At 55.3% G+C, this 19,552-nt stretch overlaps 1 protein-coding gene across 1 annotated transcript in view; it reads left to right on the top strand.

The window, feature by feature from the left end:
- Nucleotides 1-13,009, top strand: part of LOC149428586 (SCO-spondin-like) — a 161,706-nt gene extending 148,697 nt beyond the window's left edge. Inside the window, 12 exon segments of the mRNA XM_089667228.1 lie at nt 3,406-3,608; nt 5,198-5,368; nt 5,451-5,578; nt 6,779-6,930; nt 7,012-7,058; nt 7,184-7,348; nt 8,201-8,412; nt 10,074-10,169; nt 10,260-10,320; nt 10,501-10,631; nt 11,133-11,283; nt 12,888-13,009. Coding sequence (XP_089523354.1) covers nt 3,406-3,608; nt 5,198-5,368; nt 5,451-5,578; nt 6,779-6,930; nt 7,012-7,058; nt 7,184-7,348; nt 8,201-8,412; nt 10,074-10,169; nt 10,260-10,320; nt 10,501-10,631; nt 11,133-11,283; nt 12,888-12,910 — 1,540 coding nt within the window. The 3' untranslated portion in view covers nt 12,911-13,009.
- Nucleotides 13,010-19,552: the final 6,543 nt, after the last annotated feature.

The following is a 19,552-nucleotide window of genomic DNA, read 5'->3' as shown; positions in this document are numbered from 1 at the left end:
TCTCTTCTAATTACAGTCTCCCATCTGCTGAGTATTTCTGGGTTTCTATGGATGTGACCACCACCTACTAGTTTCCTCTCTTGGTTTGGAGGACGTCCCGACTCTCTCTTCTAATTACAGTCTCCCATCTGCTGAGTATTTCTGGATTTCTATGGATGTGACCACCACCTACTAGTTTCCTGTCTTGGTTTGGAGGACGTCCCGACTCTCTCTTCTAATTACAGTCTCCCATCTGCTGAGTATTTCTGGATTTCTATGGATGTGACCACCACCTACTAGTTTCCTCTCTTGGTTTGGAGGACGTCCCAACTCTCTCTTCTAATTACAGTCTCCCATCTGCTGAGTATTTCTGGGTTTCTATGGATGTGACCACCACCTACCAGTTTCCTCTCTTGGTTTGGAGGACGTCCCGACTCTCTCTTCTAATTACAGTCTCCCATCTGCTGAGTATTTCTGGATTTCTATGGATGTGACCACCACCTACTAGTTTCCTCTCTTGGTTTGGAGGACGTCCCGACTCTCTCTTCTAATTACAGTCTCCCATCTGCTGAGTATTTCTGGGTTTCTATGGATGTGACCACCACCTACTAGTTTCCTCTCTTGGTTTGGAGGACGTCCCGACTCTCTCTTCTAATTTCAGTCTCCCATCTGCTGAGTATTTCTGGGTTTCTATGGATGTGACCACCACCTACTAGTTTCCTCTCTTGGTTTGGAGGACGTCCCGACTCTCTCTTCTAATTACAGTCTCCCATCTGCTGAGTATTTCTGGGTTTCTATGGATGTGACCACCACCTACTAGTTTCCTCTCTTGGTTTGGAGGACGTCCCGACTCTCTCTTCTAATTACAGTCTCCCATCTGCTGAGTATTTCTAGGTTTCTATGGATGTGACCACCACCTACTAGTTTCCTGTCTTGGTTTGGAGGACGTCCCGACTCTCTCTTCTAATTACAGTCTCCCATCTGCTGAGTATTTCTGGATTTCTATGGATGTGACCACCACCTACCAGTTTCCTCTCTTGGTTTGGAGGACGTCCCGACTCTCTCTTCTAATTACAGTCTCCCATCTGCTGAGTATTTCTGGATTTCTATGGATGTGACCACCACCTACTAGTTTCCTCTCTTGGTTTGGAGGACGTCCCGACTCTCTCTTCTAATTACAGTCTCCCATCTGCTGAGTATTTCTGGGTTTCTATGGATGTGACCACCACCTACTAGTTTCCTCTCTTGGTTTGGAGGACGTCCCAACTCTCTCTTCTAATTACAGTCTCCCATCTGCTGAGTATTTCTGGGTTTCTATGGATGTGTCCACCACCTACTAGTTTCCTCTCTTGGTTTGGAGGACGTCCCGACTCTCTCTTCTAATTACAGTCTCCCATCTGCTGAGTATTTCTGGGTTTCTATGGATGTGACCACCACCTACTAGTTTCCTCTCTTGGTTTGGAGGACGTCCCGACTCTCTCTTCTAATTACAGTCTCCCATCTGCTGAGTATTTCTGGATTTCTATGGATGTGACCACCACCTACTAGTTTCCTGTCTTGGTTTGGAGGACGTCCCGACTCTCTCTTCTAATTACAGTCTCCCATCTGCTGAGTATTTCTGGATTTCTATGGATGTGACCACCACCTACTAGTTTCCTCTCTTGGTTTGGAGGACGTCCCAACTCTCTCTTCTAATTACAGTCTCCCATCTGCTGAGTATTTCTGGGTTTCTATGGATGTGACCACCACCTACCAGTTTCCTCTCTTGGTTTGGAGGACGTCCCGACTCTCTCTTCTAATTACAGTCTCCCATCTGCTGAGTATTTCTGGATTTCTATGGATGTGACCACCACCTACTAGTTTCCTCTCTTGGTTTGGAGGACGTCCCGACTCTCTCTTCTAATTACAGTCTCCCATCTGCTGAGTATTTCTGGGTTTCTATGGATGTGACCACCACCTACTAGTTTTCTCTCTTGGTTTGGAGGACGTCCCGACTCTCTCTTCTAATTACAGTCTCCCATCTGCTGAGTATTTCTGGGTTTCTATGGATGTGACCACCACCTACTAGTTTCCTCTCTTGGTTTGGAGGACGTCCCAACTCTCTCTTCTAATTACAGTCTCCCATCTGCTGAGTATTTCTGGATTTCTATGGATGTGACCACCACCTACCAGTTTCCTCTCTTGGTTTGGAGGACGTCCCGACTCTCTCTTCTAATTACAGTCTCCCTGTAAATACCAGTGTAGCACTACCCCCTTAGGAGTTGCTGACGTTTTGGGTCCATTTTCCACAGGCATGCATTCCAGAGACAGCAAACGGTCCTTGAGCTTGGTTCTTAGGTTTTATTAGGAGTATTAAAATTGGATGGGGTTGAGGGGTGTACGGGATGCCCAAGGAACAGTGAACTGAGGACAGGTTGCTGACAACTATGTACAAGTCCAAAGACTGGAACTTCTCTTCTAGGAGAGCTCTCCTGATATACCACCCCAGACCCCAGATAAATCCTCTTTTTTACCCAGCTGTCTGGAGGAATCGCTGGGCAAGGAGATCCAGTGGCTGCCAGTTTAAGTTGTCAGGTTTCCCATCAGAATGCTCTTTCCCCTTAGCTGGCCCAGGGGGTGCAAGATTAGCCACTTAGTCAGTCCTTGCCTGTGAGCTGGTGTAGGTAGGTATGCTTCCCTGGCTCCACAGGTGGTCCTCCCTTTGTGGGGCTGAGAGATCCTCCTTTCCAGGTCCCAGCCTGTAGGTAGGCCGCTTTCCACTGGGCCCCCTCCCAAATTCCTGCATCTCAGCCTTCTTCACAGCTTCTACCCGAACTCTCCCCTCTACTGAGCAGGCTCAGCCACTCTTAAGAGATGTCTGGACCCCATGCCAAGCCTCCTGCTTGGGGATTGGCCAGGATCCCTTAGGAGTGCAGACCGACTCCTCCTCACCCCCACCCACTGAGTTCTAGAGACTTCTCCAAGTCTCTAGATCAGGGGGAGGTATCAGAGAACTGATCTACAGAGCCTCTCAGCCCTGACCCAGAGCTGACCTCCCTGACTATTTTTTCCATCTGCTTCTCACCCTTCTGCTGAAAAAAACCCCCAAAAAAAACAAGTAGCTCCCCCTAGCTAGCTAGGAGGGTGCTACATCCATATCAGATCACAGAGCCCCCTAGCTGATAGAAATATAAGAAGCTTCTGGGCTCTGGACACTGTTGTGCACACCCATGAGTTGGGAGACAGCTTGTGAGATCAGGCAACCGTGAGACTTCAGCCTCTGACACTCAAGCCGAAGGGCTCAACCATAATTAATAAAGTTCTTAAAGCTGAATGAGGTGAAGGTAAATCAGACGGTCCGGTTCTGAGGACCTCAGACTGAATCTTCTGCTCCCCTGAGCCCCAGGTACACCAATCACGCGAGCTTCATGTCGTCTTCCTCCTCAGCACCTGTGTGAACGGCACCTTCACCTGTACAGATCTGCTGTGTCCGGTGTATGGGCCCTGGACTGGCTGGGGCCCCTGTTCTGTGAGCTGCGGTGGGGGCCACAAGTGGAGGAACCGCTCCTGTACGGAGAGAGGTCCAGACGGAGCTGCCTGCGGGAGTGAGAGCCGAGAGGTGGAGGAGTGTAATAGTGAGCCGTGTCCAGGTGAGTGGTGACCCCCAAAAGGGAGATTTACTGGATCTGGAGCAGCAGTGCATGCCGGCCAATCGGCTTCTAGCTTCTGCTTGTTCAATTAAGCTTTGGCAATAAAACCTGGATGCTGATTGGTTGCTATGCAGAGCTGCACCAGCTCTTCAGTTTGAGTAAGTCTCCTCCCCATGACGGCAGCAGTGAATGCCAGACCGATATTTCGCCTTTCACGGGAAGGTCCATAGACATCATCTCACCCATCCTTCCATTGAGGTCCATAGACATCATCCCACCCGTCCTTCCATTGAGGTACACAGACATCATCCCGCCCGTCCTTCCATTGAGGTCCATAGACATCATCCCGCCCGTCCTTCCATTGAGGTCCAGACATCATTCCGCCCGTCTTTCCATTGAGGTCCACAGACATCATCCCGCCCGTCCTTCCATTGAGGTCCATAGACATCATCCCGCCCGTCCTTCCATTGAGGTCCATAGACATCATCCCGCCTGTCCTTCCATTGAGGTCCATAGACATCATCCCGCCTGTCCTTCCATTGAGGTCCATAGACATCATCCCGCCTGTCCTTCCATTGAGGTCCATAGACATCATCCCGCCTGTCCTTCCATTGAGGTCCATAGACATCATCCCGCCCGTCCTTCCATTGAGGTCCATAGACATTATCCCACCCGCCCTTCCATTGAGGTCCATAGACATCATCCCGCCCCCTCCTTCCATTGAGGTCCATAGACATCATCCCGCCTGTCCTTCCATTGAGGTCCATAGACATCATCCCGCCCCCTCCTTCCATTGAGGTCCATAGACATCATCCCGCCCGTCCTTTCATCGAGGTCCATAGACATCATCCCACCCGTCCTTCCATTGAGGTCCATAGACATCATCCCACCCGTCCTTCCATTGAGTCCATAGACATCATCCCGCTCGTCCTTCCACTGAGGTCCATAGACATCATCCCGCCCGTCCTTCCATTGAGGTCCATAGACATCATCCCGCCCCTCCTTCCATTGAGGTCCATAGACATCATCCCGCCCGTCCTTCCATTGAGGTCCATAGACATCATCCCGCCCGTCCTTCCATTGAGGTCCATAGACATCATCCCCCCAGTCCTTCCATTGAGGTCCATAGACATCATCCCGCCCCCTCCTTCCATTGAGGTCCATAGACATCATCCCGCCCGTCCTTTCATCGAGGTCCATAGACATCATCCCACCCGTCCTTCCATCGAGGTCCATAGACATCATCCCGCCCCCTCCTTCCATTGAGGTCCATAGACATCATCCCGCCCGTCCTTTCATCGAGGTCCATAGACATCATCCCACCCGTCCTTCCATCGAGGTCCATAGACATCATCCCGCCCCCTCCTTCCATTGAGGTCCATAGACATCATCCCGCCCGTCCTTTCATCGAGGTCCATAGACATCATCCCGCCCGTCCTTCCATTGACACAACCTGAAGTGCCTACTGCGGTAAGCAGCCAATCAGATTTGCGATAACAGATCTGCTCTGATTGGCAGCTTGCTGTGTTGGATTGGATAGGCCGGTGTGGAGATCACGTGATTCTGACCATGAAATGTTTTCTGTCCAGTGAGCTGCGCGCTCAGCGAGTGGTCCGTGTGGAGCGATTGCAGCGCCAGCTGTGGGGGAGGGGTTTCTGAGAGGAACCGAACAGTCCTGGTAGCGGGTGATCCAGGCGGGGAACCGTGTCCGAATCTGCTCGTCCTGCACCGAACATGCAACTTCCACAACTGCACTCCAGGTACGGCGGGGGCAGGGCCGCTCCCTGTATGATGATCGTATGTGTGCCCCCCCCCCATTAATATTCACGCTTCTCCCCGCAGTTTGCCCCGATGGTCAGATCTACAGCCACTGCGCCAATTCCTGCCCTCTGACCTGTGCCGACCTCCGACCTGACACCGCCTGCCTGAATGAGACGTGCCAGACTGGCTGCGCCTGCCCCCGAGGACAGGTGGGTGACCCTGGGGGGACGATCTGGATATATCCTAACACGCCCCACACGCCTACGAGATCCGCATTGTGCCGCCATGACTGCGTCTGTCCGGAGGGCTCCACCAATTGGGTGATCAGTGACCAGGGCTGGGACTAGGGGTGGGCGAGAGGGACGGCTGCCCTGGGCACAATGGTGTACTGTAGAGATGGGGGCACCTTGCTTCTGACAGGAGTAGTCCCAGAGGCATCTCTACTCCTGTCAGCGCAGCACTGAGAGCAGCGAGGAGAGAGCCGGGAGGCGTGGGATCCCCTAAGCGGCATATAATGGGGGAGGGGGTGCAGTTTGGCATCCTTGCCCTGGGCGCAATAGTGTACTATAGAGATGGGGGCACCTTGCTTCTGACAGGAGTTGTACCAGTGGCATCTCTACTCCTGTCAGCGCAACACTGAGAGCAGCGAGGAGAGAGCTGGGAGGTGTGGGATCCCCTAAGCGGCATATAATGGGGGAGGGGTGCAGTTTGGCATCCTTGCCCTGGGCGCAATAGTGTACTGTAGAGATGGGGGCACCTTGCTTCTGACAGGAGTTGTACCAGTGGCATCTCTACTCCTGTCAGCGCAACACTGAGAGCAGCGAGGAGAGATCTGGGAGGCGTGGGATCCCCTAAGTGGCATATAATGGGGGAGGGGGCGCAGTTTGGCATCCTTGCCCTGGGTGCACGGTAGAGATGGGGGCACCTTGCTTCTGACAGGAGTTGTACCAGCAGCATTGTTACTCCTGTCAGCGCAGCACTGAGAGCAGCAAGGAGAGAGCTGGGAGGCGTGGGATCCCCTAAGTGGCATATAATGGGGGCGCAGTTTGGCATCCTTGCCCTGGGTGCAATGGTGTACTGTAGAGATGGGGGCACCTTGCTTCTGACAGGAGTAGTCCCAGCGGCATCTCTACTCCTGTCAGCGCAGCACAGTTTGGCATCCTTGCCCTGGGCGCTGGATGGCCTTGTCCCAGCACTGGCAGTGAGTGCTGCGATTGGTCAGTTATCCCATTATTGAGCTCCGCCCATAGAGAGAGGACAATCTGAGATGAAACGTTCCCCTCCTGCCAAGCTCTGTGCAGGGATTGGACGTCCTGGTCCCACAGAACCTCCTCCAGGTCTGGCAGATCGATGTTTGTGGTGTGGCCCCGGACGTGATCGATCTCCTCTCCGGCCTGATACCCTCACAGGTCCTACAGCATGGAGTCTGCATCCCACCAGAAGACTGTGTGTGCGTCCTCCAACCTTCACCCCACCTGCCATGGGCAGCCAACCTGACGCTGGAGGACCCGGGGAGGCCGTACCCGGCGGGGACCGTCATCTACCACCAATGTAACAACTGGTAAGAGGGCCGATGCGGGGGATGAGACACTCGGTCCATGCGGGGACCTGTCACATGGATCATATATTGTGTGTCTTGCAGCACCTGCCGTATGGGAAGCTTCCTGTGCACTGCAGAGAACTGTGCCGGTAAGTCCCGCCCCCGAGGATTGCTGTCCTTGTCTCTGATTGGCTAGGCATTGACCCGCCTCCTGCGCAGCCTTGGCTGGTGGCATACGTGATGTTCCCGTGTTCTGATTCATCTCTCCTTACAGTGGACTGTCAGTGGTCCCCGTGGTCGGACTGGTCGCCGTGTTCTGTCACATGTGGTACCGGAGTCCAGACTGCACAGCGACGGCAAACGCAACTGCGTCTGTATGATGGCGAGGAATGCACAGGGACCGCAACACGCCACAGGGACTGTGACCTCCCAGACTGCAGTGAGTGCCCAACCATACCGCACACGCCATCAGGGACCGCACACGCCATCAGGGACATAGCTCAGGGACCGCACACACCATCAGGGACCGCAACCCGCCACAGGGACTGTGACCTCCCAGACTGCAGTGAGTGCCCAACCATACCGCACACGCCATCAGGGACATAGCTCAGGGACCGCACACGCCATCAGGGACATAGCCCAAGGACCGCACAGACCATCAGGGACATAGCTCAGGGACCGCACACGCCATCAGGGACATAGCTCAGGGACCGCACACGCCATCAGGGACATAGCTCAGGGACCGCACACGCCATCAGGGACATAGCTCAGGGACCGCACAGACCATCAGGGACATAGCTCAGGGACCACACACGCCATCAGGGACATAGCTCAGGGACCGCACACGCCATCAGGGACATAGCTCAGGGACCGCACACACCATCAGGGACATAGCCCAAGGACCGCACAGACCATCAGGGACATAGCTCAGGGACTGCACACACCATCAGGGACATAGCTCAGGGACCGCACAGACCATCAGGGACATAGCCCAAGGACCGCACAGACCATCAGGGACATAGCTCAGGGACTGCACACACCATCAGGGACATAGCTCAGGGACCGCACAGACCATCAGGGACATAGCTCAGGGACTGCACACACCATCAGGGACATAGCTCAGGGACCGCACAGACCATCAGGGACATAGCTCAGGGACCGCACGCATCATCAGGGACCGCACACGCCATCAGGGACATAGCTCAGGGACTGCACACAACATCAGGGACCGCACACACATCAGGGACTGTACACATTGTGGGTTCCTGATGTTTCCGCTGTCTGTGGTCAGGTTGTCCCGATGGGGAGAGATGGAGACGTCCTTCAGCCACTGGAGAGTTCTGTGAACGGACTTGTCAAGAACTGTACGGGGAGCCATGGAGGAACTGTAGCAGCGGCACCCTGGGGAGCTGTGTGTGTGAGACGGGGACTTACCGGAGCCGTACGGGACAGTGTGTGAGTCCTGCGCAGTGCGGGTGTGAACACGGTGGACAGCTCTACGAGGTACGGTGACCCTTCATTCTGGTTCACATACAGCAGATCTTTGGGGGAATGACCTCCCCTCCAGACTCCACTCTGGACTCTTCATGGGCCGCGTACATCCCACATCTTGGCTGATGATATGGGGGGTGCAGGTCGGTGATTGCCCTTTTGATTGGTGGCCAATGGGACCATTGAGGGTTATATGGAAGTAGAACAACAGATGTGTGGGGAACGTTCTCCCCACCCTGACCTGTCCTCTAGACTCCACTCTAGAACCTTCACAGGCCATGCACATATATGGTTGCCTTACATATGCAGAATGGGCCAATGAAAAGCTTCCCTTCTTGGCAGGTGGTGTCCTGATCTTCATAATGAGGCTGATGATATGGGGGGTGCAGGTGGGTGATTGCCATATTGATTGGTGGCCAATGGGACCATTGAGGGTTATATGGAAGTAGATGTTTGGGGAACGACCTGTCCACCCTGACCTGTTCTACAGACTCCACTCCAGACCCTTCACGGGCCATACACACATATGGCGGCATATATAGGCAGATTGGGCCAATCGAAAGCTTCCCTTCTTGGTAGGTGGTGACTTCAGCTCACCATGAGGCTGGATCTGATGATATAGGGTGCAGGTGGGTGATTGCCACCATTATGGATTGGTGGCCAATGAGGCCATTGAGGGTTACATGGAGGTAGAACAGCATACAACCTCTCCACCTCGACCTCTCCTCCAGACTCCACCTTGGACCTTGTAGAGGTCATGCCCATCCCAAACCCCTAAATGGCAGCCTTATGACGATTGGGCCAATTGAAAGCTTCCCTTCTTGGTAGGTGGTGACTTCAGCTCACCATGAGGCTGGATCTGATGACATAGGGTGCAGGTGGGTGATTGCCACCATTATGGATTGGTGGCCAATGAGGCCATTGAGGGTTACATGGAGGTAGAACAGCATACAACCTCTCCACCTCGACCTCTCCTCCAGACTCCACCTTGGACCTTGTAGAGGTCATGCCCATCCCAAACCCCTAAATGGCAGCCTTATGACGATTGGGCCAATTGAAAGCTTCCCTTCTTGGTAGGTGGTGACTTCAGCTCACAATGAGGCTGGATCTGATGACATAGGGTGCAGGTGGGTGATTGCCACCATTATGGATTGGTGGCCAATGAGGCCATTGAGGGTTACATGGAGGTAGAACAGCATACAACCTCTCCACCTCGACCTCTCCTCCAGACTCCACCTTGGACCTTGTAGAGGTCATGCCCATCCCAAACCCCTAAATGGCAGCCTTATGACGATTGGGCCAATTGAAAGCTTCCCTTCTTGGTAGGTGGTGACTTCAGAGTACCATGAGGCCTGGCCTGATGATATGAGGGGTCCAGGTGGGCGATCTCCATATTTGGCCAATGGAACTGTTAGGGGTTGTGTGTGATTTTTAACGGGAACTTAGTCACATCCGCCCCCCTACCTGCTCCATGTCCACCAATTATGAATGGAGAGAGGCTGAGGGGATCTCAGCTCTTCATCCTCTGCAGGCGATATTCTTCATATGGTCAGCCCTCCCCCCCAGTATGTCCCACAATTCCCAGCATACATTGGGGCAGGATCTGGAATGGGTATTATGGACCTTACTTCTCCTCCTGATGATGGAAAGGTCTGGAATTTGTGTTTTTGTAGCCGGGAGCGACATGGCAGGACGGGTGTCAGGTGTGTCGTTGTGTGAACGGCCTTGGAGTCTGTGCCCCGGCGTGTCCCCCACTCTACTGCATGGAGGTGAGACCCAGATCCTCACAGATCCCCTCCCCCCATCCCACAATGTCTATGGACTGACCTGGATGTAATGACCTCTGTGTCCCCCGGCAGGGAGAGGTGAAGGTTCAGGAGCCCGGAGAGTGCTGCCCCGTCTGCCGCAAGGAGATCCCAGGTAGGAGATCCCACACTCCAGTATATGTGTTAGGAGAGCCACACGGTGACCTCAGCTTGGCCGCCATCTTGGTGATTGGTCAGTGAGGGAGGACCCCACGTGTCCAAGGATTGGTGTCCAGTCCTCCAATGGAATGACTGATAATATGAATATTGTATAATGCATCCTCTCTACCCATAGAGGAGCGATCGCCAGTGTGCCGCCTACACACGGAACTCCGGAACATCACCAAGGCCAACTGTTACCTGGACCGGGTGGAGGTCAGCTTCTGCCGGGGCCACTGCACTTCCTGGACCAACGTCCTGGCTGAGGTGAGGATGGGTCTCCATGGGCAGTGTCCACCCTCCATGTAGAATACCTGGACCGGGTGTAGGGTGGGTGTGGGGAGGGGGATGGGTCTCCATGGGCAGTGTCCACCCTCCATGTAGAATACCTGGACTGGGTGTAGGGTGGGTGTGGGGAGGGGGATGGGTCTCCATGGGCAGTGTCCACCCTCCATGTAGAATACCTGGACCGGGAGTGGGGAGGGGGATGGGTCTCCATGGGCAGTGTCCACCCTCCATGTAGAATACCTGGACCGGGTGTAGGGTGGGTGTGGGGAGGGGGATGGGTCTCCATGGGCAGTGTCCACCCTCCATGTAGAATACCTGGACCGGGTGTGGGGAGGGGGATGGGTCTCCATGGGCAGTGTCCACCCTCCATGTAGAATACCTGGACCGGGTGTAGGGTGGGTGTGGGGAGGGGGATGGGTTGCCGTGTGCCCACATGGTCTCTGACCCAGAAAGGTGTCATGTTTGTCCTCTGTCTTCCAGGAGCCGTACCTCCAGACGGTGTGTGACTGCTGCAGCTACAGACTGGACCCCGACACCCCGGTGAAGATCCTCAACCTCCAGTGTGAAGACGGGGAGGAGGAGCCGGTGGTCCTTCCCGTCATTCAAGGCTGCGAGTGCAGCAGTTGTCAGGGTGAGTGTTGTCAGACGGCCATGACACCTACTGAAGTCATGTGACACGGGCGACATCTATTGACTGGAATTATAGGTTCTGTGTGCGGGCCAAACTACGTATCATCACTTCCAATGGGGGGATTTCCCTGCAGTACTTGGTGTGTCTGCCCCTCCCACAATGGGGAGTTCTCCTTACAGTAGTTGGTGTGTCTGCCCCTCCCACAATGGGGAGTTCTCCTTACAGTAGTTGGTGTGTCTGCCCCTCCCACAATGGGGAGATTTCCTGCAGTAGTTTGTGTCTCTGCTCCTCCCACAATGGGGAGATTTCTCTCAGTAGTTTGTGCCTCTGCCCCTCCCACAATGGGGAGTTATCCTTCCAGTAGTTGGTGTCTCTGCCCCTCCCACAATGGGGAGTTTTCCTTCCAGTAGTTTGTGTCTCTGCCCCTCCCACAATGGGGAGTTTTCCCCAGTACTTTGTGCCTCTGCCCCTCCCACAATGGGGAGGTTTCCCTGCAGTAGTTGGCGCCTCTGCCCCTCCCACAATAGGGAGGTTTCCCTGCAGTAGTTGGTGCCTCTGCCCCTCCCACAATGTGGAGATTCCCCCCAGTAGTCTGTATCTCTGCCCCTCCCACAATGGGGAATTTCCCCCCATTTGTTGGGTGTCTCTGCCCCTCCCACAATGGGGAGATTTCGTGCAGATGACTGTGTCTCTGCCCCTCCCACAATGGGGAGATTTCGTGCAGATGACTGTGTCTCTGCCCCTCCCACAATGGGGAAATTTCCCCCCGTAGTTGGTGTCTTTGCCCCTCCCACAATGGGGAGTTTTCCCCAGTACTTTGTGCCTCTGCCCCTCCCACAATGGGGAGGTTTCCCTGCAGTAGTTGGTGCCTCTGCCCCTCCCACAATGGGGAGGTTTCCCTGCAGTAGTTGGTGCCTCTGCCCCTCCCACAATGGGGAGGTTTCCCTGCAGTAGTTGGTGCCTCTGCCCCTCCCACAATGTGGAGATTCCCCCCAGTAGTCTGTATCTCTGCCCCTCCCACAATGTGGAGATTCCCCCCAGTAGTCTGTATCTCTGCCCCTCCCACAATGGGGAGGTTTCCCCCAGTAGTCTGTATCTCTGCCCCTCCCACAATGGGGAGATTTCCCCCCAGTAGTCTGTATCTCTGCCCCTCCCACAATGTGGAGATTCCCCCCAGTAGTCTGTATCTCTGCCCCTCCCACAATGGGGAGATTCCCCCAGTAGTTTGTGCCTCTGCCCCTCCCACAATGGGGAGTTTTCCCCAGTAATTTGTGTCTCTGCCCCTCCCACAATGGGGAGATTTCCCCCCAGTAGTTTTTGTCTCTGCCCCTCCCACAATGTGGAGATTCCCCCAGTAGTTTGTGCCTCTGCCCCTCCCACAATGGGGAGTTTTCCCCAGTAATTTGTGTCTCTGTCCCTCCCACAATGGGGAGGTTTCCTCCCAGTAGTTGGAGTTCTCCTTTAAATGAGGCTGATTTCTTCCATAATACATGGCAGTGCGGTATGGTGTAGGCGGAGCTCCCCAGTACAGTGTAGGGCGGAGCTCAGTGACCTTTTCCCTGCACATCACCTGACTCCGCCTCTCTTTGTTCTCTCCGTTTCAGGTGGAGATTTCTCCAGGCGCTGAACACCCCGCCCACTTTGTAGGAAGGATTCCTCGGTGAAGATGTGGAGGCGGAGCTCGTCCTGTATAGATCGATGTGTACAATAAACCTTCTTTGCAGCACATTGATTTCTTGTCTTTTTGGGTGGAGTCATGGTGGGCGGAGTCATTATGGGTGGAGTCATGGTGGGCGGAGTCATTATGGGTGGAGTCATAGTGGGCGGAGCCTGCCACTGATAAGCTATCGTTATGGGTGATTCTTCTGGAATTCAAAGGGTGCCCAGCAGCATTCAAGAGTGCAAAGAAAGGAGCTGATTGGAGGAGGAGTTATATATGGGTGGAGTCACACCTTGACTTCCCCTGAAAGCCCCTCCCCCACAACAGCAGCAATAACATGTCTTGTTACAATGTTACACAGAGCTCAGAAAGAGTCGCTGTCAGTCAACCAATGAGAAGGTTCCCAGCTCCCGAAGTATTTCATGGACTTCTTCAGGAGGACACGGGGGTCATCGATCGATACCAATATACTCCATCCACGTGTGAGACCCTGGGGGGGAGGAGGTGCCGAGGAGACGAAGCTCACCCTCATCAATCAACTTGGGTGGTCTCCATTGCCAGTTCCCCACCAGGCCTGGATATGGTCGGTCATCCTCCATGTGGTATACGGATTGTATACATTGTTATCATACTCATAGAGGTCACTGGCTGAATGTTCGTAGACCCAGGACATAGGATCCCACCGTCCGGTGATTGGACAACGGAAAGATTTTGGAGACACACCCCCTGGGCACCTCCCTCATAACTCTACTCCACTCCAGCAGTACCCGAAGGTGATGAACCTCTCCTCCCTCAAAACTGTACCACACTCCATGAGAACCCTCAGGTGATGGACCTCTCCTCCCTCAAAACTTTACCGCACTCCATGAGAACCCTCAGGTGATGGACCTCTCCTCCCTCATAACTCCACTCCAGCAGTACCCTCAGGTGATGGACCTCTCCTCCCTCAAAACTTTACCGCACTCCATGAGAACCCTCAGGTGATGGACCTCTCCTCCCTCATAACTCCACTCCAGCAGTACCCTCAGGTGATGGACCTCTCCTCCCTCAAAACTTTACCGCACTCCATGAGAACCCTCAGGTGATGGACCTCTCCTCCCTCAAAACTTTACCACACTCCATGAGAACCCTCAGGTGATGGACCTCTCCTCCCTCAAAACTTTACCACACTCCATGAGAACCCTCAGGTGATGGACCTCACCTCCCTCAAAACTTTACCACACTCCATGAGAACCCTCAGGTGATGGACCTCACCTCCCTCATAACTCCACTCCAGCAGTACCCTCAGGTGATGGACCTCTCCTCCCTCATAACTCTACCATACTCTACTAGTATCCTAAGGTGATGGACCTCTCCTCCCTCATAACTCCACTCCACCAGTACCCTCAGGTGATGGACCTCTCCTCCCTCATAACTCTACCATACTCTACTAGTACCCTAAGGTGATGGACCTCTCCTCCCTCATAACTCCACTAGTACCCTAAGGTGATGGACCTCTCCTCTCTTATGACTCCACTAGTACCCTAAGATGATGGACCTCTCCTCCCTCATAACTCCACTAGTACCCTAAGATGATGGACCTCTCCTCCCTCATAACTCTACTCCTCTCCATTAGTACCCAAAGGTGATGGACCTCTTCTCCCTCATGACTCCACTAGTACCCAAAGGTGATGGATCCTCCCTCATAACTCCACTAGTACCCTAAGGTGATGGACCTCTCCTCCCTGAAAACTTTACCCCACTCCATCAGAACCCTCAGGTGTTGGACCTCTCCTCCCTTATAACTCTACCCCACTCCACCAGTACCCGAAGGTGATGGACATTGTAAGGGAACCAGACCCCGACTGCACTCGGGTATTTCCATTGGACTCCCGCTTCCCCGTCCGAGAACAGATCCCCGGACCCCACTCAAAGTAAAACCAGGAAATTGACAGCTTTATCTTAACACAGATACAAGATATATACATTCAAGGGAACAACCCCCCCTCCCTGCATAATGACACAGGGCGGGGCAATCCCCCCTCCCTGCATAATGACACAGGGCGGGGCCACCCCCCCTCCCTGCATAATGACACAGGGCGGGGCAATCCCCCCTCCCTGCATAATGACACAGGGCGGGGCAATCCCCCCTCCCTGCATAATGACACAGGGCGGGGCAATCCCACCTCCCTGCATAATGACACAGGGCGGGGCAATCCCCCCTCCCTGCATAATGACACAGGGCGGGGCAAACCCCCCTCCCTGCATAATGACACAGGGCGGGGCAATCCCCCCTCCCTGCATAATGACACAGGGCGGGGCAAACCCCCCTCCCTGCATAATGACACAGGGCGGGGCAATCCCCCCTCCCTGCATAATGACACAGGGCGGGGCAATCCCCCCTCCCTGCATAATGACACAGGGCGGGGCAATCCCCCCTCCCTGCATAATGACACAGGGCGGGGCAATCCCCCCTCCCTGCATAATGACGCGGGGCAATACCCCCTCCCTGCATAATGACACAGGGCGGGGCAATCCCCCCTCCCTGCATAATGACACAGGGCGGGGCAAACCCCCCTCACTGCATAATGACACAGGGCGGGGCAATCCCCCCTCCCTGCATAATGACACAGGGCGGGGCAACCCCCCCTCCCTGCATAATGACACAGGGCGGGGCAATCCCCCCTCCCTGCATAATGACACAGGGCGGGGCAATCCCCCCTCCCTGCATAATGACACAGGGCGGGGCAATCCCCCCTCCCTGCATAATGACACAGGGCGGGGCAATCCCCCCTCCCTGCATAATGACACAGGGCGGGGCAATCCCCCTCCCTGCATAATGACACAGGGCGGGGCCATCCCCCCTCCCTGCATAATGACACAGGGCGGGGCCATCCCCCCTCCCTGCATAATGACACAGGGCGGGGCAATCCCCCCTCCCTGCATAATGACACAGGGCGGGGCAAGCCACATCTAGCAACCAGAGACACATCAGCAGACACCCCCCACCAAGCCAATACACAAACACATACATCCCATAATAGTTTGCTCCCAAGCAAGACACACAATAGAACAATGGGATGCAACCACGTGACATTAACCAATTCTCAACCCCCCCCCCCCCCCCCCCACCTATACATGTCTACACAACATCAGGACATTCCACCTAGACAATGGTTGGATGAATTAGGATCTCACTACAGAGCGGACGGTCCGGCTCCTTCAGTTCATGTCTAGTTCAGAATCAACCAGGAAATAGTCTTCATGTGGCTGATAAATATTCCTGTCCCATCTGAAGTCCTTCCAACCGCATTCTCAGCGTCCATCAGTCACCCTGCACCCCTAACAGGCACAGGGGGACTCACACATAGGAGGGATATGGGGAGCTGAGACAGGGGTCTCCCCACCTCTCCAAAGGGGGCTGTGTTCCATGGGCCCCCCACCCAAAGTGAGCGGTGTTCCGTGGGCCCCCCACCCAAAGTGAGCTGTGTTCCACGGGCCCCCCACTCAAAGTGAGCTGTACTCCACGGGCCCCCCACCCAAAGTGAGCCGTGTTCCACGGGCCCCCCACCCAATGTGACTCCCGTCACAGACCTCTCCTCCTTTATATCTCAACTCCGCTCCACTAAAACCCTAAGAGGTCCATCACCTTGGGAGTGGGAGAATTGGTGGGAGGAGGAGAGGACCTGTCTTCACATTGGTGGGAGGAGGAGAGGACCTGTCTTCACATTGGTGGGAGGAGGAGAGGACCTGTGCTCACATTGGTGGGAGGAGGAGAGGACCTGTCTTCACATTGGTGGGAGGAGGAGAGGACCTGTCTTCACATTGGTGGGAGGAGAGGACCTGTCTTCACATTGGTGGGAGGAGGAGAGGACCTGTCTTCACATTGGTGGGAGGAGAGGACCTGTGCTCACATTGGTGGGAGGAGGAGAGGACCTGTCTTCACATTGGTGGGAGGAGGAGAGGACCTGTGCTCACATTGGTGGGAGGAGGAGAGGACCTGTCTTCACATTGGTGGGAGGAGAGGACCTGTCTTCACATTGGTGGGAGGAGAGGACCTGTGCTCACATTGGTGGGAGGAGGAGAGGACCTGTCTTCACATTGGTGGGAGGAGGAGAGGACCTGTGCTCACATTGGTGGGAGGAGGAGAGGACCTGTCTTCACATTGGTGGGAGGAGGAGAGGACCTGTCTTCACATTGGTGGGAGGAGGAGAGGACCTGTCTTCACATTGGTGGGAGGAGGAGAGGACCTGTCTTCACATTGGTGGGAGGAGAGGACCTGTCTTTACATCTCTAGGGGCACATGTGAGTGAGGGGGAGGGGCTAACATTGTTCTGTAGGGGGAGCATGTGTGTGAGGGGCTAATATTGGTCTACACTCCACCGAAACCTCCCTACACTCCACCGAAACCTCCCTACACTCCACCGAAACCTCCCTACACTCCACCGAAACCACCCTACACTCCACCGAAACCTCCCTACACTCCACCGAAACCGCCCTACACTCCACCGAAACCTCCCTACACTCCACCGAAACCTCCCTACACTCCACCGAAACCGCCCTACACTCCACCGAAACCACCCTACACTCCACCGAAACCTCCCTACACTCCACCGAAACCTCCCTACACTCCACCGAAACCGCCCTACACTCCACCGAAACCCCCCTACACTCCACCGAAACCGCCCTACACTCCACCGAAACCACCTACACTCCACCGAAACCTCCCTACACTCCACCGAAACCACCCTACACTCCACCGAAACCACCCTACACTCCACCGAAACCTCCCTACACTCCACCGAAACCACCCTACACTCCACCGAAACCGCCCTACACTCCACCGAAACCGCCCTACACTCCACCGAAACCTCCCTACACTCCACCGAAACCTCCCTACACTCCACCGAAACCGCCTTACACTCCACCGAAACCCCCTACACTCCACCGAAACCGCCCTACACTCCACCGAAACCCCCTACACTCCACCGAAACCGCCTTACACTCCACCGAAACCGCCCTACACTCCACCGAAACCGCCCTACACTCCACCGAAACCCCCCTACACTCCACCGAAACCGCCCTACACTCCACCGAAACCGCCCTACACTCCACGGAACCGCCCTACACTCCACCGAAACCCCCCTACACTCCACCGAAACCGCTCTACACTCCACCGAAACCCCCCTACACTCCACCGAAACCGCCTTACACTCCCCCGAAACCGCCCTACACTCCACCGAAACCGCCCTACACTCCACCGAAACCGCCCTACACTCCACCGAACCCGCCCTACACTCCACCGAAACCTCCCTACACTCCACCGAAACCGCCCTACACTCCACCGAAACCGCCCTACACTCCACCCAAACCCCCCTACACTCCACCGAAACGCCCTACACTCCACCGAAACCCCCTACACTCCACCGAACCCGCCCTACACTCCACCGAAACCGCCCTACACCCCACCGAAACCACCCTACACTCCACCGAACCCGCCCTACACTCCACCGAACCCGCCCTACACTACACCGAAACCAACCTACACTCCACCGAAACGCCCTACACTCCACCGAAACCCCCTACACTCCACCGAAACCCCCCTACACTCCACCGAAACCCCCCTACACTCCACCGAAACCCCCCTACACTCCACCGAAACCGCCCTACACTCCACCGAACCCGCCCTACACTCCACCGAAACCCCCTACACTCCACCGAAACCGCCCTACACTCCACCGAACCCGCCCTACACTCCACTGAAACCGCCCTACACTCCACCGAAACCACCCTACACTCCACCGAAACCCCCCTACACTCCACCGACACCGCCCTGCACTCCACCGAAACCCCCCTACACTCCACCGACACCGCCCTGCACTCCACCGACACCGCCCTACACTCCACCGAAACCCCCCTACACTCCACCGAAACCACCTACACTCCACCGAAACCGCCCTACACTCCACCGAAACCTCCCTACACTCCACCGAAACCCCCCTACACTCCACCGAAACCCCCCTACACTCCACGGAAACTGCCTTACTCAAACTCTCCAACGACCTGCTAACCGCCAAAGCTAATGGCCACTATTCAGTGCTCCTACTCCTTGACCTCTCTGCGGCCTTCCACACCGTCCACCCCCTCCTCCTCCTCAAAAAACTACACTCCCTCGGCCTCAGAGATTCTGCTCTCTCCTGGCTCTCATCCTACCTATCACAACACTCTTCCAGCGTTACCTATAATGCTACCACCTCCCTCTCACTCCCCCTCTCTGTTGGGGTCCCTCAAGGCTCTGTCCTCGGGCCCCTTCTCTTCTCCATCTACACCTCCTCCCTTGGCCAACTCATACACTCTCACGGCTTCAACTACCACCTCTATGCTGACGACACACAAATCTATCTCTCAACCCCCCACCTCACCCCCTCGGTCTCCGCCCCCCACCTCACCCCCTCGGTCTCTGCCCCCCACCTCACCCCCTTGGTCTCCGCCCCCGCACCTCACCCCCTCGGTCTCTGCCCCCCACCTCACCCCCTCAGTCTTCGCCCCCGCACCTCACCCCCTCGGTCTCTGTCCCCCCACCTCACTCCCTCGGTCTCCACCCCCCACCTCACCCCCTCGGTCTCCGCC

The sequence above is a fragment of the Staurois parvus genome, unplaced genomic scaffold (genome assembly GCF_062004578.1).
Source record: "Staurois parvus isolate SC_StPar_1 unplaced genomic scaffold, SC_StPar_1.0 ptg003112l, whole genome shotgun sequence".
NCBI lineage: Eukaryota > Metazoa > Chordata > Amphibia > Anura > Ranidae > Staurois > Staurois parvus.
Note: the sequence above shows the minus strand (reverse complement) of the source record. Positions and strands in the feature narration are given on the sequence as shown.